The sequence below is a fragment of the Gossypium arboreum genome, chromosome 6, assembly GCF_025698485.1.
Source record: "Gossypium arboreum isolate Shixiya-1 chromosome 6, ASM2569848v2, whole genome shotgun sequence".
Taxonomy (NCBI): domain Eukaryota; kingdom Viridiplantae; phylum Streptophyta; class Magnoliopsida; order Malvales; family Malvaceae; genus Gossypium; species Gossypium arboreum.
The window spans coordinates 696,354-722,547 of NC_069075.1; the positions used below are offsets into that span (position 1 = coordinate 696,354).

General features: G+C 34.7%; 2 protein-coding genes across 9 annotated transcripts; one reads left to right on the forward strand and one right to left on the reverse strand.

Annotated features, from left to right (window-relative positions):
• Nucleotides 1–544: 544 nt before the first annotated feature.
• LOC108483030 (homeobox-DDT domain protein RLT1-like) lies at nt 545–10,012 on the reverse strand. Of its 4 annotated transcripts, none has more exons than XM_053029252.1 (19): nt 9,402–10,010; nt 8,876–9,313; nt 8,620–8,699; nt 7,999–8,179; nt 7,781–7,917; nt 7,589–7,678; nt 7,332–7,496; nt 7,005–7,227; nt 5,593–5,693; nt 5,346–5,432; nt 5,106–5,258; nt 4,875–5,030; nt 4,551–4,760; nt 3,761–4,465; nt 3,118–3,678; nt 2,350–2,982; nt 2,156–2,260; nt 1,592–1,840; nt 545–1,484 (listed from the first exon to the last, which is right to left on the reverse strand). In XM_053029252.1, exons 1-19 carry the CDS (start codon nt 9,541–9,543, stop codon nt 738–740), a joined length of 5,163 nt encoding a protein of 1,720 aa, XP_052885212.1. In that variant the 5' UTR covers nt 9,544–10,010; the 3' UTR covers nt 545–737. The 4 variants fall into 4 exon arrangements, with proteins under 4 accessions (XP_052885212.1, XP_017641697.2, XP_017641696.2 ...); XM_017786208.2 differs by having other exon boundaries at nt 7,769–7,917; XM_017786207.2 differs by having other exon boundaries at nt 7,781–8,179; nt 9,402–10,012.
• Nucleotides 10,013–16,681: 6,669 nt separating this feature from the next.
• Nucleotides 16,682–26,157, forward strand: LOC108482975 (homeobox-DDT domain protein RLT1-like). 5 transcript variants are annotated; one of them, XM_017786108.2, is made up of 19 exons: nt 16,688–17,236; nt 17,323–17,760; nt 17,999–18,078; nt 18,521–18,701; nt 18,783–18,931; nt 19,021–19,110; nt 19,203–19,367; nt 19,501–19,723; nt 20,994–21,094; nt 21,254–21,340; nt 21,428–21,580; nt 21,656–21,811; nt 21,939–22,148; nt 22,233–22,937; nt 23,025–23,585; nt 23,720–24,352; nt 24,442–24,546; nt 24,865–25,113; nt 25,228–26,157. In XM_017786108.2, the coding sequence occupies exons 1-19, from the start codon at nt 17,095–17,097 to the stop codon at nt 25,969–25,971; spliced, it is 5,172 nt and encodes a 1,723-aa protein (XP_017641597.2). In that variant the 5' UTR covers nt 16,688–17,094; the 3' UTR covers nt 25,972–26,157. The 5 variants fall into 5 exon arrangements, with proteins under 5 accessions (XP_017641596.2, XP_017641597.2, XP_017641598.2 ...); XM_017786109.2 differs by having other exon boundaries at nt 18,783–18,919; XM_017786107.2 differs by having other exon boundaries at nt 16,682–17,236; nt 18,521–18,919.
• The last annotated feature ends 37 nt before the right edge of the window (nt 26,158–26,194 follow it).

The following is a 26,194-nucleotide window of genomic DNA, read 5'->3' on the forward strand; positions in this document are numbered from 1 at the left end:
TTACACCAAGAATTTTATTATTCAGTTGTATATACTTTGTTCGAAATCTGAAATCGAAAGGAGATATTTTTCAACCGATTAAGTTTATTCTTTTTCGATCAAATCATTGGCTCTCGATATTTTTCTTGGCCGTTTCATCTTTAACATGTCTATACTTGTTTCGAATTGCACATAAATCATATTCACTCTAGAATATTAAAAGCAGAAAAAAAATATAAGAAATAATTTAATGAACACTAACAATCAAAATGCTGATTGAGTCTTAGCTCGATTAGTATGATTAATGTTGTCAATGTCGAAGAATGTGAGTTCAAGTGTGTTGAATATGGATTGAAACCATGACTAGGTGACTACTAATATAATTTACCCTATTAAAAACAGAAAAATCGATAAAGTTCGTGTACTATTCAAATCGAATATTACTAAGGTTGAATTCAATTCGAGCTGTCAATAGTGTCTAATTTACACATTAGTGGAACAATCTAATTACAAACCCTAAAGCTCCATTTAATTGTTGAGTTTGATATCATTCAAGATGGAAAAATATGAATCACTAAAACTTTATTTAATAAAATTTCTGTTATACAAACATTTTTAAAAGGTTTCCCAAAAGGAATGCCCTTACATTAGCAACCCTTTAGTAACCAAATTGCATTTAAGATCTGCATTAGGGTTCAGTCACCTTTCAAGCTGCAATTTTCCTTTAAAAAAAACATGATGCAGCTCATGCAAACAGTTTAATCACTATAATCTTCGGAATCTGCCGAGTCTGAGCCATCATCGTTTCTAGTTTCATTCGGGACATCATCTGATGCATCACTCATCTCCAAATCGCCTTCAGATTCTTCTTCTAACATCTGTTCAAAGCCATTATCATCTTCATAAGCATCGTCATCTTCATAACTAGCTTCGATCGGTTCTCGATTCCACCCATTAGAGGCACCGTTAAGGTCTAGCTCCCAGTTTCCTTGTTCATATCCTTCGCCTTGTCCATTGTCATCTGATTCTTCTTCTGTACTGTTACTATCGGGGGGATTTACTGTTTCCATCATCCCGAATCTTTCAGTCCTCCATTCTTCATCCAAGTCTCGTAAGGATACCGTATTGGACTTAGGTTTAACCATATCACCCATCTGAGTTACAATTGTACTGTTAGCAACTCTCCTTTCAGCTCTCTTTCTAACTGTTCGGCGGCCACGTCCAGAACTCTGACCGGTTCTTTGGCTCTGTTGTTTGAGGTGGAAACTTAAATTATTGTTTTCTCTAGCACTTTGCTTGCCAATATCGGATTTGGAACCAGATGCTTTCCTCTGCCACTTTCTACCAGATCCTTGTTCACGAGCGCCTCTTCCCCGTTTATAGCTGCTGCGTTTACTGTTACTGAGGTCAGCAAAGTTTTCTTCTTTCATAGGCTCATCTTGGTCTAGTTCTTTTAATTCAAGCTCTTTATTCTTGATGAAAAGAGAGGTTCTTGAAGGAAGCTTCTGCATATTAGACAAAAACGATTAGCTCACATTAGATAGACCACATTAAAATGTTCCTACATATTACAGACACGAAGAGTGGAGAAAAGAAATCGAGAATCACTCACTATATATGATGCTCTAGCTTCCCTGTTCTCTGGAGGTTCAACTTTCTCCTGCTTTACATACATGATGGATGAATCAAGCTCCAAAAGCCTTAAAGCTACAGCTGGAGTGATTTGGGGTATCCATGGAAGCACTGAATCAGTAGAAGAATCATTCTCTGACTGAAAACTAGAACCCAATAACTCCCTCGTTGTCTCGAAGTTGGAAGATAAATAATCTCGCTTTATGGCACTCTCAAGCTGCGTCAACAGCTGCAACACCAACATGACATTCGAGTGAGACCAACATCAAAATTGCATAAAACAAGAGGAAGGAGCAAATGCTATTAATGTCTAAATGCTCGAGTTAGGATCCAAAGTTCGCAAAATGCGTTTGAGAATGCAATCAAATGGCAGTCTTTAATCTATTAGCAATAACCACTAACTTCTTTATCAACTTCGGTTAATGGCTGAAGCAAAAAAATGTTAAGATCCCAATTTGATCACAGTAATAGGCTAAATCCACAAATGAAAACCTTAATTAAATGAATCATTTTTGGGATTTGGGCCATATTTCAAAAAAAAAACCTTTAGCAGTTCATTTGCAGAAGAAGATGCATTAAGCTTCCTGCCCCACATCTTTCGTTGGCCCTCTGTCCACATTGAATCAAGGGCTTCTGGGGGAATAGATACCTGCAAAGGGAAAAGTTTTAGACAAAAACATAAAATTTGAATTCCATTTTATTTAGGAAATTCGAAAGTGAGCTGTTGTTTTAACTCACCTCAACTAGAGCACAGAAGGACTTTAGTAAGTTGATTCCCATGGGGAGAGAAGAATCGAGAGTATGTTTGTCCTTGTTGTCTAGCTTCCTGTTTTCTTTGCACCGAATCTCATGTTCATAGAAATTAAAATTATTGTTAAAGGCTCGAAACGTCTGGTGGCAGTAACTACAATGGACATCCTCTGGCATATGAGAGCCAAGGCATGTATCACAAACAGCCAATAGCTGTGTACATCTCTTCTTTTCATATTTCATGGCACACAAAGTCGAGGAATTGTAACATTCATTCCACATCCACCTTTGGAAATCTTGATACCTTTTCATGGCCGACTTTCTCTCATTTTCGTTTCTCCCAAGCTGAATTTTGAAAGCAGGTAATGTCTCCAATGCATCAGAATTCAACCCACAGATCCCACTACGAGGACTGTCAAAACTGCCAGTAAAATCAGGACTGGAATCTATTTCAGAAACTTCATTTTCAGAGGAGCTTCCACTTCGGCCCATAGCTCTGGCAGAGTGCAAGTTCCTACGCACGTTTTCTTTGAAGGATGATTCAATCTTTTGCAACATTATCCGTAAATGGGATTCCCTGATTCCTCGTACATCCAAAGATGCCAAGAGAGCATCAAAGGCCTACAAAGAAATTGATTAAATACATTATTAAAAATTACCAGATGTAAGATATAAAAGTTATATTCATTTGTTTGATTAGTATAGCAAATCATTTCCACATATATCAAAGAGTTCTTTCTAACGAGTATAGCATACCTCTTCAGAATCAATCAGCCTCCAATTTCCGTCATGTAGTTCAACAAATATCCGGCCAGAACAAGGATCATTTTTAGAAGCAGAAGCGACAAACTGCCAGTATCTATTACGTCTACGATCTTGGCCAAGAGGTAAAGACCTGTATACATACATCTCTTCTGCTCTGTGGGCTATGTATGATTTCAACTGTGAGCGTGATCTTTTCGAAGCATATCCATGCTGCTGAGCAGAGGAGTTTTCTGGACCCATGGAGGCATCTTGAACTACCAATGCCCTTTCAGCAGGATAACTATTGAGGTCATTCTGAACATTTTGTGAACATAGCAAGGGTTTTTGGTCTTCCGGAATGCTTGGAGATGCCTCATCATTTTTATTATCAGCAACAGGAAATGGACTTCGGCTGCCTTCCACAGCAGAATTAGGCAGTTGAGCTTCAGTCTTGATTCCCATGACAGGTGGAAAATCCATTTTAATTATACATTCTTCCTTCAGACGACTTTTGTCCAGCTGAGCCTCAGCCCACATTTGCTTTTTAAGAGCATTTGCAGCTTCCAGACGATCCTGCAAATTCATAAATCGAAATTACAAAGAAGAAAATGATAAGGAACAGAACAATCAGACAAAACTGTAGCTAAAGATCTACCTCAAGCACAGCACGAATAGAGTTCCCTTCATTTGCAATACCAATTAAGGCAACAAGGGCATTAAGGCGCTCCTCAACACTAAGATGAGAATATTCACCTTCTGAAAGACCCTGAATCCACGACTCACCAGACTTGCTTTCATCAATTTCAATATTCTGTTGATCAGGATTGCCTGTTCCATTTTCCTCACTGGCAACATATTGTCCCGTATTACTTGGATCATTGTCAACCTTCACAGTATTTGAAGGGAAAGATGGAAAATCCTTGTCAAATTCAGCTGGAACATCCAAGTCATCATCAGCTGAAGCATGGACTTTTTTACTTCCTAAACAAGTATTTACTTCATCCTTAGGGTAGTCAGCATCTTTGTTTGCATTTGAAGGAGTAGCTATATCATCAACTTCGGGATCCTCATCAACATCACATTCAGAGTCTTCATCTCTCTCAACATCATCTCTTTCCACCTCATCTCTTTCAACTTCATCAGCATCTTCTACACCTAAAAATCCATTCTCAAATTGCCGAATCTTTTTCCTTGCTGTTGCTAGTATGGCCTCTGCATCAGCAGGATCTTTCCTATAGGCAGGTCGTACACAATAAGTTGAAGGAGCTATTCTTTCAAAAAGCTTTGCATCCCTTGTCAAAGCAACTGAAATAGAAGCCTCTGGCGTCTTGCTCGTTGTAAGGTCCCGAAGTCCAGATTTCTTATAGGAAACAGATAAATTAAGAAAAGGCATGAAAAACATACAAATTAATTTGACACCTAATAGGAACACAACCCAAACTCACCTGAATCTTATCTGCAAGTTCTAGAACTGTTAATCCTTTGCTTCCCTCCAGCGAGAGAACATGAAAAGCTGCAAATTTGACAGTTCCAGGTGTCAAACGATGCCTCGATCTTCTAGGAAGTAACAGACCTTTCTCTCGCATCAATGCAAATGCATTCTCAGCTGCTGAGCCATTGCGTAGAGTAGAGACAACATCTGTACAACCTTTACCCTGCAGATACAGATAAAATAAATAAATATACATGCCCACTCACACTCTAAATAACTGTTATAGGAGAAAGAGGATGGTCATCATTATGCAGAAAGAAAGGACTGCAATAACAACCTCTTCATTATCACCAGTGTAGGTCCACGTTGCATTTTGCTTCTTCAACTGAGGTCCAAAACCAGCAGAGATTGCTAATTGCCGGAAAATTTCAGGCCATGTCAGTGGATTCAAGTGATGCTGCCAATTCCGGATGTCAAAACCCCAGGAATATGCCTGGCAAACACCAAATGAAAAATGGTTTAGCAGCAATGAAAATAAGCAACATGAAAAACCTATAATACCACTTACCCCTTCAACAATCTGAAGGTGTCCGCCTTCAGGGTTGGCAGCACAGTACTGATTCATCCCTAATCCAGTTGCTGGTGTTCTTGCAACATCTTCAATATCTTTTATTATTGATCTCAAAAGAGCAACATGAATCTCACCCAACAACCTTGAATCCTGATGTCAAATTTGTAAGAATATCACATATAGGAAGCTGAACAAAAAATGAAAATTAGAAAACAAGGCATTCCAATAGATACTCACATAGTCATGAAAAGCTTGGACAAACTCGTCAAGAGTAAAAGGCCATAGTCTGAGAATATCAGCAAAAGTAATCAAAAATCTCCATGCCTGATAAAGGATACCGTGTTATTAGTCCTTTTACCTTTAGAAATAAAAGCGGCTATATTTATAATTTTACCTTAAATCATTTAGGAAACAAACTCAAAGATATAAAGATCACTAGATGTGTATCTTATAGCAGAAGGAAAAACCAGCAAGTATGTTATACCATGAGAAGATTCCCAACATTCTCCTCTGAATCAATCCATGGTTGAATGTCAAATGGTCTTTTCAATTGCACCGACTTGGGGGGGAACACGCTTAAAGAATCTAAAATGGAAATATTCGGGTTATTATCAGCTAAAAGGTGCAAAGGATCAAAATATACAGCGAAAGAACACAACCCATCAAGAAATGAAAAATCAAAGAAGTATTTAAAAAAAGAAAAAACAGTAAGAGAAACCTATCACAATCTTTCTGCAAATCCAAGTGATTGAAATAAGATTAGTACACCTAGGGTGAGCAAAATCCGACTTGATTTGAAAACTCAATTAAATTTTCAAATTTCAATTTAAATAGTTCAAGTTGTTCGAGACAACTCAAATAAATAGTTAAGAGTTAAAAAGTTTAGCTCGGATTTGAAACTTACAATCGAGTTATTCAAATTACTTGAGTAATTCAAGTAAATTAACTATAATTCTACCCTACCTCTTGTGCACAATTTTGATCGAGTCAACAATTGAAAGGTGGTCCGATCAAGCACATTTTTTTCCAATTGCTAGAAGACTCGTAAATGTTCATTTTGGATGTTCATATAGATGTTCTATACTTTTTGTGAAATTTCTGAACTTTCTCAAGTCTCATGGTTTAAACCTTTTTATGAAAGGATTTTCCACTTAAAATTGTGTCTCTCCTGGTATTGATGATTTCTGATTCTTAAGTGGACTTCAATTGTGTAAAATTTTATAGGACTTCCCATATCATGTTAAATATAATTGAATATTTATTTTAACTCGAATGATTTGTTCAACTTGACTTCAATTTCATTTCGTTCGACTTGATTCAATAAAATTTCAATTCAAGTTAGGTTGACAAAATAAAACTCGTCAACTCGACTAACTCGAAACTTTTTCACTTGATTTGACTCAACTCAATCAAATACTCAACCCTATGTACACCTAGCATCATATCCCTCCAAAACGAGAAATTATTCTAATTGTTCTTTACAGGGAACATAGAATTGCTCCAACCAACCACATTGCGACATTCATTATATTAGTGCCATCCAGCATTTTCATTCAATCGGTGCTGTTGAGGGCTAAAAAAAAAAAAAAGCTTAATACAATCTGACAACATATTAATTTATATTGAGAAGTAACATCAGAATTTAAGGGATTTTTCTGCTATCCAAAAATGCTTACCAATCAAAGTACAAATACGCAAATGCAATTCAAGTGAGCTTTACCATAGAATGGGCAAAAATAAATCTCACAACAAACTGAAAATATAATATTTTCAACTGTGGAGCAAGTAACATCAGAATTTAATGGGTTTTTATCTCTAATCCAAAAAGCTCACCAAGCAAAGTCAAATTAAATAAATACAAGAAAAATGCAATTCAAGACTTCAAGTGATATTTACCTCTAAATGACTCAAGATTTTGCAAGGTATCATGATCAAGATGGATAATTGAGTGCATTCCCTTCCTAGCAGCAGCCAACTCCATGAGTTCTAGTTGTTCATCTTCAAGAAGATCCATGGACTCTTTAGCAATTTTCCGTGCAGTTGCCTTTTCCCTGGCAACTCTACGTCTCTCCTCCTCTCTCTCTCTGCGAAGCTCCTCCTTTTGTCTTTTTTTCTCAGCCTATAAGGTAAACCCAAAGATAAAAGAAATGACTAGAAGGGAGAGAAAGAAAATATTCATCACTTATGATTTAGGTCAAGACATCATTTGCAAAAAATTCTTACTCTTAAGTATTCTTTCTGCAAAAACTTTTGTCTTCTTTCCATTTCACGTTTCTGCTCTCGTTGTGTTCTCTCTTCTTCCCGCTGCTTCTCACGCATCAACCTCTCTTCTTCCTTCCTTCTTTCACGTTCATGCCTTTCCATTTCTTTCCGCATCCTCTCTTCACTCTGAGAAAAACAATTATTATAATAAGAGTGAATATAGAGGATTTCCTTGGAAGCAAAATTCACGGTCAGTAAAAAATTATAACTCAGAAAACCTTTCGCCTTTTATGCTCTAATTTCTCAAGCTCTTTACGAATCCTGTTCTCATGTGCCTCAACTTCCCTTGCAATTCTATTTTCATCACTCTACAAGGAAAAAACAATGATAAAAGAAACAGATGATATACAGAATTACAATCGAGGAGGAAAATAGATAATGTATATAACAGATTTTACCAAACTAGACACCTTGCGTTTCCTATCGATCCGTGGTTCAGCATCATTATTCAAGGTTTGCTCAGCAGACAGCATATATGAATCTTCAGATCCCAACACTGGATGGCAAATAGTCGGAGCATTTCTCCCATTCGTAAACGATTCCCTTTCTGCAAGAGAATCATCAGCCACATGAGATGATGAAGGAATTATTCCTTGCTGAGGTAACACAAGAGCTCGAGATCCTTGACCTTGAATGCCATGAATCCTGGACAATGGTTCATCTCCATGCACAAATGATGTAGCTCTACCCCTCGAACCACTGACCGGGGATTCATGAAAATGAGACTGAGTAACAAGTCCATATGCATCAGATCTAATACTTGAATGCTCTGGAAGAAACTGATACTCATGAAAAGCCCTTGCAGCAGCCTGAGATTATTAGTTTATACGATATCAATAAGTTAACCCATCTAACTTGGTAATATAACTTACAGAACAAGAACAAATGAGCATTTTACATATAAAACAAACATAACTTCAAGCTGAAAAAAATATAAAAGATAAAACAGCATATCAATCCAAACAACCTAGACCGCAAAAACAACAACAAAGAGCCAACACAAGAGAGAAGCTACATTATGAACCGGTTAACCTGTCCAAAAGAAACATGGGTGATGAAGAGAAAACTAGCTTTCCGAAAACAAAAAGTTCAGCAATATACATTGGTGCATTAGAATTTGAACCATTTGGAAAATGTATGGAAAATTCACCCTGCCATGGAGAAATCGTTACAACTACATTACAGTATAAAGTATTCTACGTTCTACATATACTGGCAGTTAAAAGTAAATAGAGTTTGAGAAACCAACTTTGCTTGACCGGCCATCATGTCGCTCATATACTTTGCTCTCGTAAGGATGTCCAGTCCTATTATGTGGTTCAGGAATTGCTGTTTACAAAAGGGGGGAAAAACACAAATTAAACTAAAATCCATGCATTTCCACTTACAAAGCCTACTACATAAGCTACACTGAACAAACTATCAAGAAATAACACACTGTGACTTGCAACATAAATGTAGTCAAAATTCAATAAAAATACAAATATTATAGAGCTTAGGTATACCTCCGAAAGCATCGGGAGGCAATGGATCGAACTCAATGCCAAGCATAGGTCCATCATCTCGCAATGGCTCCCCCAACTGTGCCTCCACACAAGCAATTGCTCGGAGCTCTAGTATTGACTGCTGTGACTCATAATACCTCCTAACTGCCGGCGCATCCTCCATCATTCCCCGAGAAGAGCTTACCCCCAACTTCCTTGTGTCCATATACGGACTGGACCCCGAACCTGAACCCGATCCATAATCCGGACCTGGCATGGCCCGCAACTCATCGACCGGAGATTCCGGTGGTAAAGCAGCACCTTTTCGCTGTTTTTTCGTAGGAGTATCCTTCTTTTCTTTCAATCTCCGGTGACAAAACCACATCTGTAACTGCCGATCCGATAATCCCAATTTCTCCGATAATTCCGCTCGCGTCGCTTCCGATGGATAAGCCTCCACTAACAAAAGTAACACAACAAAAATCACCAGAAATTTCAAAAAAAAAAGTTAAAAGTTAAAAAGATAGAGAGATTGAACACAACATACGAGCATAAGCTTTCTCCAGAGCTTCGAGTTGAAACGGAGTCTTCATCTGTCGTTTAGGCTTAGCGTTACCTTCATTGGAACTACTAATGTTCTTATTCGGATTACTGATCTGATTATTCTCACCTTCTGAACCAGCCTCCATTGCAGCAGATCCAAAAAAAAAATTCAAAGGAGCATAAAATTTTAGGGTTTCAACAAAATAAGCTTTTCTTTTATCCCTCTTGTTTTTCCTCTCCTTTATTCCTTTTCTCTCTCAAAAAAAAACACCACGAAATATCGTGAAAGTCAAGAAAGGGAAAGGGATGAGGATTATTATCAAAAACAAGAACAATGAATTTCAAAAAATAAATTAAAATAAATGGAAAATAAATATAATAAAAAGTGAAATTATGAACAATACAATTACAACAACAGCAGTGTTTCTCGAGGCCAATTACAATTTCAAATTCCATAATAAAATTTCCCTTTTTTTTTTCCTTTTTTCGGTACGAATAATTAATCTTTATTTTTTATTTTTCTTTTTGTTTGTTTATTGAATTTGATTTTTTTAGGGCCTCAAATGTCCAAACAATGTGTTAAAAGAGAACAAAATTGTTTTTTTTTTTTACGATTTTGAAATAAAAAAGTATTTTTTTATTTTTTACTTTTTAATGTTTAATGTATAATTTATGGTGCACTATATACATATCAAAACATTGAATATATAAATAAATGAACTTCCAACTTATTTTATTATGCTTTGAATAAACACAGTAACCAAACTAGTGCTGCTATATTGAATGTGTTTTAAAAGCACTCTGCAATAGGAACTATGGATCCAATCTGTTCTTCATTTGATGCTTAATAGTGGGTGTTCTTCAGATTCTTGTGTTTATGGGATCTTTTTGCTGGATTTTGGAGATTTCGAAAGATTACTGAACGCGCACGAGTTGTTCGAAGAAATGACAGCGAGACATTGTTCTTCTTCCGTTGTTTACATATTCATCCCTTGATACAAATATAAATGAGGCTATGGGATTTGCTTGATGAGATTGTTCTTCTTCAGAAGCCATGGAATTGTTTTGGTTAATGGGTTGTAGCACTGATCGCACATGAATTGTTTGAAGAAACGACGATAAGAGATTGTTCTTCTTCTAATGTTTACATTTTCATACTTTGATGCATGGCTTATGCCAGTCAAGAAAAAATGAAGCTATGGGATTGTTTGACGAGATGAAAAAAGCACTGGTATTGAGCCAAATGATGGGCGTTCTTCAGAAGCCATGGAATTGCTTTGGTTGATGGGTTTTAGTACTGATCGCAGGGGCGAAAGTAGGGGATGGCTATGGCCTGCCCCTTAAAATGAATTTTTTTATTTATTTAAGTACTTTAAAAATTTTAAAATATTAATAAAAGTAAAATTATATTTTGGGCCTCCTAAAAATATAAAAATTTGATTTAATCCTTTAAAAATTATAAAGATATAAACTATTAAAATAGTAAATTATATTTTTGTTATCGTAAAAATTATAATTTAATTTCGACCTCCTAATAATATTTTGTGATTTCGCCCCTAATTGATTGCACATAAGTGCAAGGACGAATCTAGGGGCTGGCAGGGGCCTAGGTCCCCCTAAAATAGAAAGTTTTTTATTTTTAGTCTTTTAAAATTTTTAAAATTTTAAATTAGTAAATGTAAAATTGTACTTAGTCTCCCCTAAAAATGATAAAAAAAATTATTTAATCCTTTAAAAATATATTTTTACTATCATAGAAATTATAATTTAATTTTGACTCCTAAAAAGGTTTTCTGACTTTACCCCTGCATGAGCGTTCAAAGAAACGACAATATGAGATAATACTTCTTCTTCATATGTTCTTTAAATGTTCATCCTTTATACATTAGTTTATCAGTAACGAAGCTATGGGATTACTTGATGAGATGAAAAACAAAAAGTAAACTACACTAGTAGTTACTTAACTATTAGTTTATTTATTTTTTGATCACTCGACTATAAAAAGTTAAAAAAATAGCACCCAATTATCGTAATTTTTTTACACCCAATTATGAAAATTTACAAAACGAACATCTAACTATTCAATTTTATCTTTTTTTGTCACCAATTGGCCATCAGTGGCAGCTTTTAAAATTAGCATAATAGCAATTTTAGCTTTTATTGTTCATAAATTATGTCAATTTAGTCTTGATTCTAAAAAAATTTAACCCTTAACATTTATATATTGTGTAATTTGGTATCTTTTTTTTTTGCAATTTTGTTTTTCTTTGTGACATTAAGGATTAATTTAAAATAAATAATAAAAAATATTATATTGTACTTTTTGGTATTTTTATTTTTTATATTTTCAATTAAATTTAATAGATAAATTTGTTTTTCCAACTTTTTAGATGAAAGGATCACAAAGAAAATCAAAGCTACAAAAAAAACAAATTATATCATGTGTAAAGGTTAGCTTTTTTAGAATCAATACTAAATTGACACAATGTATAAATATTGAGCGTTAAAGTTGTAATTATGTCAATTTTAAAAGTTGCCACTGTTAGCCAACGTTAGCCAATTGGTGACAAGAAAGACAAAATTGAATAGTTTGATGACTATTTTGTAACTTTTTATAGTTGAGTGATTAAAAAAGAAACATTCTAATAGTTGAATGGTCATTTCATAACTTTTTATTGTTGAAGGATAAAAAATAAATTTATTAATAAATAGGGAACTACTAAAGTAGTTTACTCGACGAAAAAGCGATGTTATTGAGCCAAAGGATGGGCGTTCTTCAGAAGCCATGGAGTTTGCTTTGGTTAATGGGTTGTATTAGTGATCGCACACGAGTTGTTCGATGAATTGCCAATAAGAATTTGTTCTTTCTTGTAGTAAAAGAAAAGAATAAACAAAGTTTTAGTTTCACTATGAATTTTTAGAAGAAAATAATTAGGAAGCAATGATCCTACATTCATTTTTTAAATTGATTCACAAATTAGAGTCATAACGTCTCGGCATCTTTCAAAATAGGCACCAATTCACCTGAAATATTAGTTGATATTATTTTCTCTAACCCCCAAATAATTTACGTTTGACGAAAACAACCGGCAATTAATCAATCCTTTCATCCCTCGAATCCCCATTGATTCTCAACATTTCATTCATCACACCTAATTCCTTTTCTTCCTCGACCTTGCAAGCCGCCAAATTCACCCGAGCCCTAATAATAATCTCTTCATAACATGGCACATACAACAATCACATCTACTGAAAACTAGCACCGAGTTTTACACTTTTTTTTATATTTTTTATGAATATATTAATAATTTATTTAATTGAAACTGATTGGACCAATAATTGGTAGTCTAACTAATTCAACTACTGATAAAATTCCAAAAACATCGGAGTCAAGTACAATTCAAGCTTGTAATATACTAGCAACACTATACATAATTGCTCGAGCTTTGATCCTTAGAGTTTTGTGAAATTTTGTTTGTAGTTATTAATGGTTAACCTAAATCTATCAAAATCTACACATAATATTTATTTTAAAAATATATATGTTATTTTTATTTAATGTTTACTACCTTTAAATACTTTTTATTAAATTTTTAACATTAATCACTTAAATATATTTTTAAAAATATCTACATAGTATTATATATTTAATTTTCATTAATATAAATTATATAATATAAAAATAAAAACATCATATTGTAAAATTGGAAAAACCTAAGATAATAACATATTTTTTAATGAAAACCTACCACTAGATATATTATTTTGTAAGATAAAAACTTTCTGACGTGGACATTTATTAATTTCTAAGTTTTTCAAAGTAAAAAATAAAATAAATTTTAAGTAGAAAAATTTAATTAGAAGATACGAATTTAAAAAAATTATTTTAGTGTTTATAATGTTAATCACGTGCCTAGACACATGATTCGTTACTTGCATCATTGATAATTCTTTTTAACTTTTTTTAATACGAATTTTTCGATTCAGTCTTAATTCAATTGGTATTGGTATTGTTGCCGGTATAGGAGGATGTGAGCTCGATTATGTTGAAACGTATTATCCTCTTATTTAAGGGTTGAGGAGAAGCTATGGTAGTTTTAAACATCGTATCAAAAAGAATAAATATGAAAATTTGTTAAAATTTTTTAAGACGGAATTTTTAAAAAGTTTAATACTTTAATTTGTTAAAATTTGATCCTCCTAATTTATGAAAATTGAAAAATTAGCTCAATTGTTGGCCAACACATGAATTAGAATCGTTTTTTTTATTTTATTGTAAAAACACTTCTTTGGTCCCTCCCGATTTCAATAGTAAGCAATTTGGTTCATCTGAAAAAAATGGAGCAATTAATCTCTGCTAGTTTTAAAAGTAAACAACTAATGACAATTAATCACTATGTTGATATTTTCTGTTAAATCTACATAATTTTGACTGGTCTAATAACAAATTTAGCTCTTGATGTTTATATATTCTATGTAAATGTTGATAAAATATGTAAATGCTACTGGCTAAAATTTTCAAATCAAGACCAATTTGACAAAATGTGTAAAATTTGAGAGCTAAATTTGTTATTGTACTAATAAAAATATGTACAATTGTCAAAAATATTAACATTGTGATTAATTATCATTAGTTATTCCTTCGAAATTGATATAAATTATCAACTTCTTGAATTTAGTAAAATAGATTAATGAAACTCCTAATTAAAAATTTTAAATAATTCATATAGTAAAAATACCATGGAGGTCCCTATACTAAGAGTCTGATTGCAATTTGCCCATTTTATTGAAAAGCAGGTAAATTAGTCCCTGTACATTACATCAAAAAGTAAATTGGTCATTTCTGTTAAAAATTTAATCTATTTTTACTGTTAAAAATTAAAATGACTAACAGAATAACCAAACAGTTACACAATATACATGCCACATGTACCTCATGCTGACATTCACGAGCCAATTTTTAACACTAAAAATGGATAAAAATTTTAACAGAAATGACCAATTTACTATTTAATGTAATGTACAGGGACTAATTTACCTATTTTTCAATAAAATGTGCAAAATGTAATCTGATTCCTAATACAAAAATGCCATAGTACTTTTACCTAATTCATACGGTTGATAATATTTCTAATTTGGAAAGATTTTATTTCCTTGTAACTTTAATTGAGCATAAAAATAATAAGTCTGATTTATTGATTTTCATAAATTTTAAAAAAATTAAGAATTGAATTCAAATTATAAAATTTATTTGGTATATTACTTTTCCGTCTATTTATTATTTTATGTATCTTTTGTAGGAAATTTTATCTAATAATTTTATTGTGGGTTATCGACAAGTTTAAAAATTAAGTTAGTGATAGTATAATTTTTCAATTGGTTTATTTTTTCACCACTTTATCGAGTAAAAAACGCAACCTTAAGATTTTGAGAACTTTGAAAATATAAGTTGAAGTCTCACTCTATGCAAATCATATGTCGGTAAAAATATCATGAAAGCTCCTGTATTAGGAGTTTTATTGTATTTTGCACCCTCAACTTAAAAAATTAAGCAAATTACTCATTGTACATTAGATCAAAAAATAATTTGGTCCTTTCCTTTAAACATTTCATCACTTTGTAATGTTAAATACTAGTATGACTAACAAAATAACCAAACAGTGATGTGTACCACATGCTGGTGTTCAAGGTTCGATCATCTGAATACTCCATGTTCCATTATAAGACAAATATTACAACTAACCTGTCATACTTGTAGGTAAATTGGTTTAATTTTAATAGTTTTGCATTGATTCTTTTGCCTCGGTGTACACACGCCGAGGAGCGATCATCTGCGGTGTACCTACTAAAAGTCCAAAACACTAGAAGAAAATTTTGCTGCTCTTTGTTGTGTTGACTGTCGATTGCCTCCCTACTTCTTTTCAACTCTTCTCTCATTTCAAGTCTCAAACTTAGTAGTCGTTGATTGTCGCTTCCAGCAATTGTCAACATCCATTTCTTGCTTTGGAGATTAGTTTTGAAAGGCAAGGATAAGATTTTGATCATAATTTATTTTTTCTCCTCCCTCGTTGTTTTTCCAAGGCTCATTCTTTGTCATTGGGAATAGTCTATATCTTTATTTGCTTTCAAAACTTGATGCTTTGGAAAATTGCTTTCCAATCGCATCACATCGGTTTTGTAACTATAGGCTATTTCTCATTAATGAAAGCATTTACTTCAAATAAAATGCTTGCTATTAATATTATTTGTTAATTTTTTTAAAAAGTTTTTTTTGTTAATATTGGAAGAGTGATATAAGTTATAATACAACTAAGCAATTAGTAAATTGTGTTATGAAAGACAAAAAAAAAAAAGGGTCTTTAACGTTGATTGGATGGTTGAAGTTAGATAAAAAGGTATCTGATAGGGTGTGTTTTCTTTGTTAACAAATGCACTTTTTAATTTAAATTTACACTAAGTAATCAGTAAATTGTGTCAAGAAAGACAAAAAAAAAAGGATCCTTAACGCTGATTGGGTGGTTGACGTTAGACAAAAATGTATTTGGTATTGTGTGCTTTCCTAGTTAACAAATACACTTTTTAAATTAAATTTATAGCTAAGTAATTAGTAAATTGTGTCATGAAAGACAAAAAAAAAAACAAAAAACCAGGGTTCTTAACGTTGATTAGGTGGTTGACGTTAGACAAAAACGTATCTGGTAAGGCATACTTTCCTAATTAACAAATGCACTTTTTAAATTAAATTTATAGCTAAGTAATTAGTAAATTGGGTCATGAAAGACAAAAAAAATTAGGGTCTTCAACGCTGATTGGGTGGTTGACGTTAGGCAAAAATGTATTTGGTAAGGCGTGCTTTCCTAATTAACAAATGCACTTTTAAAATTAAATTTATAGCTAAGTAATTAGTAAATTGTGTTATGAAAGACAAAAAAAAAAGAATCAAGGTCCTCAACGCTGACTGAGTGGCGGACGTTAGACAAAAACGTATTTGGTAAGGCGTGCTTTCCTAGTTAACAAATATACTTTTTAAATTAAATTTACATAAAATATATAAATATTAATGTCCAAATTTATTATTATACTAATTAAAATTATGTACAATCGGTAAAGAATATTGATTCTATAGTTAATTTTCTTTAATTAATCACTTCGAAATTAAATAGAAATTAAATTATTCTATTTTTTAAGAAGGATTAACTTGTTTAATATCAAAATTGAGAATGACAAAGAGGGTTTTTACCAATATTTTTCCCTTTTAAAAGCCTACCGCAGTATTATTAACACATTGTTTAGACATTTGAGACACTCAAAAAAAATCAAATTCAATAAAAAAACAAAAAAGAAAATAAAAAAAAGATTAATTATTTCGTACCAAAAAAAGAAAAATTTATTATGGAGTTTGAAAATGTAATTGGACTCGAGAACCGCTGCTGTTGCTGTAATTGCATTGTTCATAATTTCACTTTTTATTATATTTATTTTCCATTTATTTTAATTTATTTTTTGAAATTCATTGTTCTTGTTTTTGATAATTCTCATCCAATTCCCTTTCTTGACTTTCACGATATTTCGTGGTGTTTTTTTTTTGAGAGAGAAAAGGAATAAAGGAGAGAAAAAAAGAGGGACAAAAGAAAAGCTTATTTTGTTGAAACCCTAAAATTTTATGCTCTTTTGAATTTTTTTTTGGATCTGCTTCAATGGAGGCTGGTTCAGAAGGTGAGAATAATCAGATCAATAATCCGAATAAGAATGTTAGTAGCTCCAATGAAGGCAACGTTAAGCCTAAACGACAAATGAAGACTCCGTTTCAACTCGAAGCTCTGGAGAAAGCTTATGCTCGTATGTTGTGTTCAATCTCCCTTATCTTTTTAACCATTTTTTTTTGAATTTTCTGGTGATTTTTGTTTTGTGTTTCATTTTGCTAGTGGAGACTTATCCATCGGAAGCGACGCGAGCGGAATTGTCGGAGAAATTGGGATTAACGGATCGGCAGTTACAGATGTGGTTTTGTCACCGGAGATTGAAAGAAAAGAAGGATACTCCTACGAAAAAACCGCGAAAAGTTGCTGCGTTACCGCCAGAATCTCCAATCGATGAGTTGCGGGCCGGGCCGGGCCCGGACTATGGATCAGGGTCAGGTTCGGGGTCAAGTCCAAATATGGACACAAGGAAGTTGGGGGGAAGCTCTTCTCGAGGGATGACGGAGGATGTGCAGACAGTTAGGAGGTACTATGAGTCACAACAGTCGATAATGGAGCTCAGAGCAATTGCTTGTGTGGAGGCACAGTTGGGAGAGCCATTGCGAGATGATGGACCTATGCTCGGCATGGAGTTCGATCCATTGCCTCCTGATGCTTTTGGAGGTATACCTTAACTGTTTTTAGGTTGTTTGAATGTTTGGTTATTATGTTACTGTATAATATTTATACTTTTGTTGAATGTAGACTACATTTGTGCTTTATTATTCATGGACTTGTATGGAGTTGCAAGTTTCAGTTTGTTTTTTCTTGGTAGTTTGTTCAATGTAGTTTATATGGTAGGCCTTGTAGGTGGAAGTGCTTGGATTTTATTTTAATTTGTTTTCCCCCCTTTTGTAAACAGCAATTCCCGAGCCACATAATAGGCCTGGACATCCTTACGAGAGCAAAGTATACGAGCGAAATGATGGCCGGTCAAGCAAAGTTTGTTTCTCAAACTCCATTTACATTTAACTACCAGTATATATAGAAATTAGAATACTTTATACTGTAATGCAGTTGTGATGATTTCTCAGCGGTAGGGTGAATTTTCCATCTGTTTTTCCAAATGGTTTGACTTCTAATTTCGCACCAATATATATTGGTGAACTTTTTGTTTTGGAAAGCTAGTTATCCCTTCATCACCTGTGTTTTTGTGGGACGGGTTAACTGGTTATATAATGTGGCTTTTTTCTTATGCTGGCTTTTTGTAGTTTTTTTTGACTAGGTTGTTTAAATTGATATGCTGTTGGCATGATTATCTTTGATCTTTTTTTAGCTTTGAATTTATGTTTGTTTAACATGTAAAATGCTTATTTGTTCTGAAAGTTATTTTACCTAGTTAGTTGGGTTGGCTTATTGATATTGTATATACTAATAATCTCAGGTTGCTGCAAGGGCTTTTCATGAGTATCAGTTTCTTCCAGAGCATTCAAGTCTTAGATCTGATGCATATGGACTTGTTACTCAGTCTCATTTTCATGAATCCCCAGTCAGTGGTGTGAGGGGTAGAGCTTCACCGTTTGTGCATGGAGAGGAACCATTGTCCAGGATTCATGGCATTCAAGGTCATGGATCTCGAGCTCGCGTGTTACCTCAGCAAGGAATAATTCCTTCATCATCTCATGTGGCTGATGATTCTCTTGCAGAAAGGAATTCATTTACAAATGGGAGAAATGCTCCGTCTATTTGCCATCCGGTGTTGGGGTCTGAAGATTCATATATGCTGTCTGCTGAGCAATCCTTGAATAATGATGCTGATCCACGGATCGATAGGAAACGCAAGGTGTCTAGCTTGGTATAATATGTTATATATATTACCTATTTCCTTCCTTGATTCTAATTCTGTATATCATTTATTTCGTTTATCATTTTTTTTTCTTGTAGAGTGATGAAACTAGAATTGCAAAGGAAGTTGAGGCACATGAGAACAGGATTCGTAAAGAGCTTGAGAAACTAGACCATAAAAGGCGAAAGGTTTTCTGTTTTTTAAATTATTATTGACCACGAACATTGCTTCCAAGGGAATCCTCTATATTCACTCATATCATTAAAATTGTTTTTCTCAGAGTGAAGAGAGGATGAGGAAAGAAATGGAAAGGCTTGAACGTGAAAGAAGGAAGGAAGAAGAGAGGTTGATGCGTGAGAAGCAGCGGGAAGAAGAGAGAACACAACGAGAGCAGAAACGTGAAATGGAAAGAAGACAAAAGTTTTTGCAGAAAGAATACTTGAGAGTAAGAATATTTTGCAAATGATGTCCTGACCTTAATCATAAGTGATGAATATTTTCTTTCTCCTTTCTAGTCATGATGAATATTTTCTTTCTCCTTTCTAGTCATGACTTTTAATTTTGGGGTTTACCTTTAGGCTGAGAAAAAGAGACAAAAGGAAGAGCTGCGAAGAGAGAGAGAGGAGGAGAGACGTAGAGTTGCCAGGGAAAAGGCAACTGCACGGAAAATTGCTAAAGAGTCTATGGATCTTCTTGAAGATGAACAGCTAGAACTCATGGAGTTGGCTGCTGCTAGGAAGGGAATATACTCAATTATTCATCTAGAACATGATACCTTGCAAAATCTTGAGTCATTTAGAGGTAAATATCACTTGAAGTCTTGAATTGCATTTGTCTACTTGCTTTTATTTAATTTGGCTTTGATTGGTGAGCTTTTTGGATCTCCACAGTTGAAAATAATATATTTTCAGATTTTCCTGAGATTTATTTTTCCCCATTCTATGGTAAATCTCACTTGAATTGCATTTGTTGTACTTTGATTGGTAAGCATTTTGGATAGCAGAAAAGTCTTTCAGATTCTATTGATCTTTTTCATTTGAATGAAAATAGTTGATGCCACTAATATAATGAATGTTTCTAAGTGGTTTGTTGGAGTAATTTTATGTTCCCTGTAAAGAACAATTAAAATAATTTACTGTTTAGGAGGGATATGATACTAGGTGTACTTAGGGTTGAGTAGTTGATCGAGTTGAGTCAAGTTGGGTGAAAAAAATTCAAGTTAGTTGAGTTTACTAGTCTTATTTTTTCAACTAAACCTGATTTGAAATTTTATTGAATCGAGTCAAAAGAAAAGAAATTTTGAGTCAAGTCGAATAAATCATTCGAGTTAAAATAAATATTCAATCATATTTAGTATGATGAAGGAAGTCCTATAGTATTTTACTTGAATTAAAGTCCACTTTAAAAATTAGAAATCATCATGAGACACAATTTTAAATGGAAAATTGTTTAATGAAAAGGTTAATACCTTGAGACTTGAAATCTCACTCTTAGCTATCAACAAGTGATTCTAAAAAAAAAAAAAAACAATGAGAGAAAGTTAGGGAATTTCACCAAAAAATAATAGAACATGTGTTTAGACTAATAGATCGAAAAGCCATACTAGTTAGATGACTAATCTGAACATTCAATACCAACATCAACGAGTCTTCTAGTTTTTGTAAAAAAATCAGCTTGATTGGACCACGGGTGATCTTTCGAATGTTGACTTGATCAAAACTTTGCACAATAGGTAGGGTTGAATTATATTTAATTATTTGAATTATTCGAGTTATTTGAACAACTCGAGTTGTACATTTTAAATCCGAGCTAAACTATTGAACTTAACTATTTAATCGAGTTGACTTGAACAACTCAAACTATTTAATTTGAAATTTAAAAATTTAATTGGTTTTTCAAATTGAGTTGGATTCTGCTCACCCTAGGTATACTAGTCATATATCTATCACTTGGATTTGCAGAAAGATTGTGATATGTTTCCCTTGCTGTTTATTCTTATTTTTAATGATTCTTGGATTTTTCAATTCTTGATGGGTTTTAGCTGCTGATAACCCTAATATTTCTGTTTTAGATTCATTAAGCGTGTTCCCGCCCAAGTCTGTGCAATTGAAAGGACCATTTGACATTCAACCGTGGATTGATTCAGAGGAGAATGTTGGGAATCTTCTCATGGTATAACATACTTGCCGGTTTTTCATCTGCTATAAGTTACATATCTAGTGATCTTTATATCTTTGAGTTTGTTTCCTAAATGATTTAAGGTAAAATTATAAATATAGCCACTTTTATTTCTAAAGGTAAAAGGACTATTAACACAGTTTCCTTTATCAGGCATGGAGATTTTTGATTACTTTTGCTGATATTCTCAGACTATGGCCTTTTACTCTTGATGAGTTTGTCCAAGCTTTTCATGACTATGTAAGTATCCAATGGAATGCCTTGTTTTCTAATTTTCATTTTTTGTTCAGCTTCCTAGATGTGATATTGTTACAAATTTAACACCAGGATTCAAGGTTGTTGGGTGAGATTCATGTTGCTATTTTGAGATCAATAATAAAAGATATTGAAGATGTTGCAAGAACACCAGCAACTGGATTAGGGATGAATCAGTACTGTTCTGCCAACCCTGAAGGTGGACACCTTCAGATTGTTGAAGGGGTAAGTGGTGTTATAGGTTTTTCATGTTGCTTATTTTCATTGCTGCTGAACCATTTTGCATTTGGTGTTTGCCAGGCATATTCCTGGGGTTTTGACATCCGGAATTGGCAGCATCACTTGAATCCACTGACATGGCCTGAAATTTTCCGGCAATTAGCAATCTCTGCTGGTTTTGGACCTCAGTTGAAGAAACAAAATGCAACATGGACATACACGGGTGATAATGATGAGGTTGTTGTAACTTTATTGCAGTCCTCTCTTTCTGCATAATGACGATCAACTTCTTTCTCCTTTAACAGTATTTAGTGTGTCTGTTTGTCTGTATATGTATGTTTATTTTTTTTATCTGGACCTGCAGGGTAAAGGTTGTGCTGATGTAGTTTCTACTCTACGCAATGGTTCAGCAGCTGAGAATGCATTTGCATTGATGCGAGAGAAGGGTCTGTTACTTCCTAGGAGATCGAGGCATCGTTTGACACCTGGAACTGTCAAATTTGCAGCTTTTCATGTTCTTTCGCTGGAGGGAAGCAAAGGATTAACAGTTCTAGAACTTGCAGATAAGATTCAGGTGAGTTTGGGTTGTGTTCCTATTTAATGTCAAATTAATTTGAATGTTTACTTACCTTTTCCTAATTTATCTGTTTCCTATTAGAAATCTGGACTTCGGGACCTTACAACAAGCAAGACTCCGGAGGCTTCTATTTCAGTTGCTTTGACAAGGGATGGAAAGCTCTTTGAAAGAATAGCTCCTTCAACTTATTGTGTACGACCTGCCTATAGGAAAGATCCCGCTGATGCAGAGGCCATACTAGCAACTGCAAGGAGAAAGATTCGGCAATTTGAGAATGGATTTTTAGGTGGAGAAGATGCTGATGAAGTTGAAAGAGATGAGGTGGAAAGAGATGATGTTGAAAGAGATGAAGACTCTGAATGTGATGTTGATGAGGATCCTGAAGTTGATGATATAGCTACTCCTTCAAATGTAAACAAAGATGCTGACTACCCTAAGAATGAAGTAAATACTTGTTTAGGAAGTAAAAATTTCCATGCCTCAGCTGATGATGAATTGGATGTTCCGGCTGAATTTGATAAGGATTTTCCACCTTTCCCTTCAAATACTGTGAAGGTTGATAATGATCCAAGTAATACTGGACAATATGTTGCCAGTGAGGAGAATGGAACAGGCAATCCTGATCAACAGAATATTGAAATTGATGAAAGTGAGTCTGGTGAGTCGTGGATTCAGGGTCTTTCAGAAGGCGAATATTCTCATCTTAGTGTCGAGGAGCGCCTTAATGCCCTTGTTGCCTTAATTGGTATTGCAAATGAAGGGAACTCTATTCGTGCTGTGCTTGAGGTAGATCTTTAGCTACAGTTTTGTATGACTGTTCTGTTGCTTGCTTATCATTTTCTTCTTTGTAATTTTGATTTATGAATTTCGCAGGATCGTCTGGAAGCAGCAAATGCTCTTAAAAAGCAAATGTGGGCTGAGGCTCAGCTTGACAAAAGTCGTCTGAAGGAAGAATGTATAATTAAAATGGATTTTCCACCTGTCATGGGAATCAAGACTGAAGCTCAACTGCCTAATTCTGCCGTGGAAGGCAGCCGAAGTCCATTTCCTGTTGCTGATAATAAAAATGATGAGGCATCTCCAAGCATTCCAGAAGACCAAAAACCCTTGCTATGTTCACAAAATGTTCAAAATGACCTCAATAGTTATCCTGCTGAAAGGGCCTTGGTACTTCAAGATGCCTCCATGGGTCCAGAAAACTTCTGTGCTCAGCAGCATGGATATGCTTCGAAAAGATCACGCTCACAGTTGAAATCATACATAGCCCACAGAGCGGAAGAGATGTATGTATACAGGTCCTTACCTCTTGGCCAAGATCGTAGGCGAAATAGATACTGGCAGTTTGTTGCTTCTGCTTCTAAAAATGATCCTTGTTCCGGCCAGATATTCGTTGAACTACATGACAGAAAATGGAGGCTGATTGATTCTGAAGAGGTACGCTATACTCATTAGAAAGGGAACTCTGTTGATATATGTTGGAATGAATTGCTAGACTAATCAGAAGAATAGAACTTTTATAACTTAAATCTGAATTTTTTTGACAATGTATTCCCTCAATTTCTTTGTAGGCTTTTGATGCTCTCTTGGCATCTTTGGATGCACGAGGAATCAGGGAATCTCATTTACGGATAATGTTGCGAAAGATTGAATCCTCCTTCAAAGAAAATGTTCGTAGGAACTTGCACTCTGCCAGGGCTATGGGCCGAAGTGGAAACTCCTCTGAGAATGAAGCTTCTGAAATTGATTCCGGTCCTGATTTTAGTGGCAGTTTTGACAGTCCTCGTAATGGGATCTGTGGGTTGAATTCTGATGCATCAGAGACATTACCTTGTTTCAAAATTCAGCTTGGGAGAAACGAAAATGAGAGAAAGTCGGCCATGAAAAGGTATCAAGATTTCCAGAGGTGGATGTGGAATGAATGTTACAATTCCTCGACTTTGTGTGCCATGAAATATGAAAAGAAGAGATGTACGCAGCTATTGGCTGTTTGTGATACTTGCCTTGGCTCTCATATGCCGGAGGATGTGCATTGTAGTTACTGCCACCAGACGTTTCGCGCCTTTAACAATAATTTTAATTTCTATGATCATGAGATTCGGTGCAAAGAAAACAGGAAGCTAGACAACAAGGATAAACATACTCTCGATTCTTCTCTCCCCATGGGAATCAACTTACTAAAGTCCTTTTGTGCTCTAGTTGAGGTGAGTTAAAACAACAGCTTACTTTCGAATTTCCTATATAAAATGGAATTCAAATTCTATGTTTTTGTCTCAAACTTTTACCTTTGCAGGTATCTATTCCGCCAGAAGCCCTTGATTCAATGTGGGTGGAGGGCCAGCGAAAGATGTGGGGCAGGAAGCTTAATGCATCTTCTTCCGCAGATGAACTCCTAAAGGTTTTCATTTATTTGAAATAGTTCTAAATTCCGAAAACAATCCATTTAATTAAGGCTTTTATTTGTGGATTTCTCCTATTACTGTGATCAAATTGGGATCTCAACAATTTTTGCTTCGTAAGTTGATGAAGAAGTTAGCGGTTATTGCTAATAGACTAAAAGACTGCCATTTGATTGCATTCTCAAATGAAACATTGTGCGAACTTTGTATCTTATCTCTTAACTCGAGCATTTAGACTTTTAATAGCATTTGCCTCTTTCTCTTGTTTTATGCAATTTTGATGTTGGTCTCACTCGAATGTCATGTTGGCGTTGCAGCTGTTGACACAGCTTGAGAGTGCCATAAAACGAGATTATTTATCGTCCAACTTTGAAACAACAAAGGAGTTATTGGGTTCTAGTCTTCAGTCAGAGAATGATTCTTCTACTGTTTCTGTGCTTCCATGGATACCCCAAACCACTCCAGCTGTAGCTTTAAGGCTTTTGGAGCTTGATTCGTCCATCATGTATGTAAAACCAGAGAAAGTCGAGCCTCCGGAGAACAGGGAAGCTAGAGCATCATATATAGTGAGTGGTTCTCGATACTTTTTTCTCCCTTCTTCGAGTCTAATATACTAATATATGGGTACATTTTACTGTGGTCTATCAAATGTAAGCTAAACGTTTTTGTTGAATATGCAGAAGCTTCCTTCGAGAACCTCTCTTTTCATCAAGAATAAAGAGCTTGGATTAAAAGAGCTAGACCAAGATGAGCCTATGAAAGAAAACTTTACCGACCTGAGTAACAGTAAACGCAGCAGCTATAAACGGGGAAGAGGCGCTCGTGAGCAAGGATCTGGTAGAAAGTGGCAGAGGAAAGGTTCTGGTTCCAAATCTGATGCCGGCAAGCAAAGTGTTAGAGAAAACAATAATTTAAGTTTCCAGCTCAAACAACAGAGCCAAAGAACCGGTCAGAGTTCTGGACATGGCCGTCGAACAGTTAGAAAGAGAGCTGAAAGTAGAGCTGCTAATAGTACAACCATGGCTCGGATGAGTAATGTGGTTAAACCAAAGGCTGATGCGATATCTGTACGAGATTTGGATGAAGAATGGAGGGCTGAAAGATTTGGGATGATGGCAACGGTAAATCCTCCTGATAGTAACAGTACGGAAGAGGAGTCGGATGACGATGGGCAAGGTGAAGGATACGGACAAGGAAACTGGGAGCTAGATCTTAATGGTGCCTCTAATGGGTGGAGTCGAGAACCGATGGAAGCTAGCTATGAAGAGGATGATGCTTATGAAGATGATAATGGCATTGAACAGGTGGTAGAAGAAGAATCCGATGGCGATTTGGAGATGAGTGATGCATCTGATGATGTCCCAAATGAAACTAGAAACGATGATGTCTTGGACTCGGCAGATTCCGAAGATTATAGTGATTAAACGAAGGGTTTTTCGACGGAAATTAGTTTAGATTGTACCACTTAGGGCATTTACACTCGTAACTCGAGCCGAATTCGAATTTAGTAATACTCAACTCAAACGACTTGAAAGCTTTGAGCTTTTTATTTTTAACATGTATTTCAAATGTTTTTATATTATTAAATTACATTATTATCTTTATGTAAATATTATTAACTTTAAGCTTATTATTGAGCCGATTCAG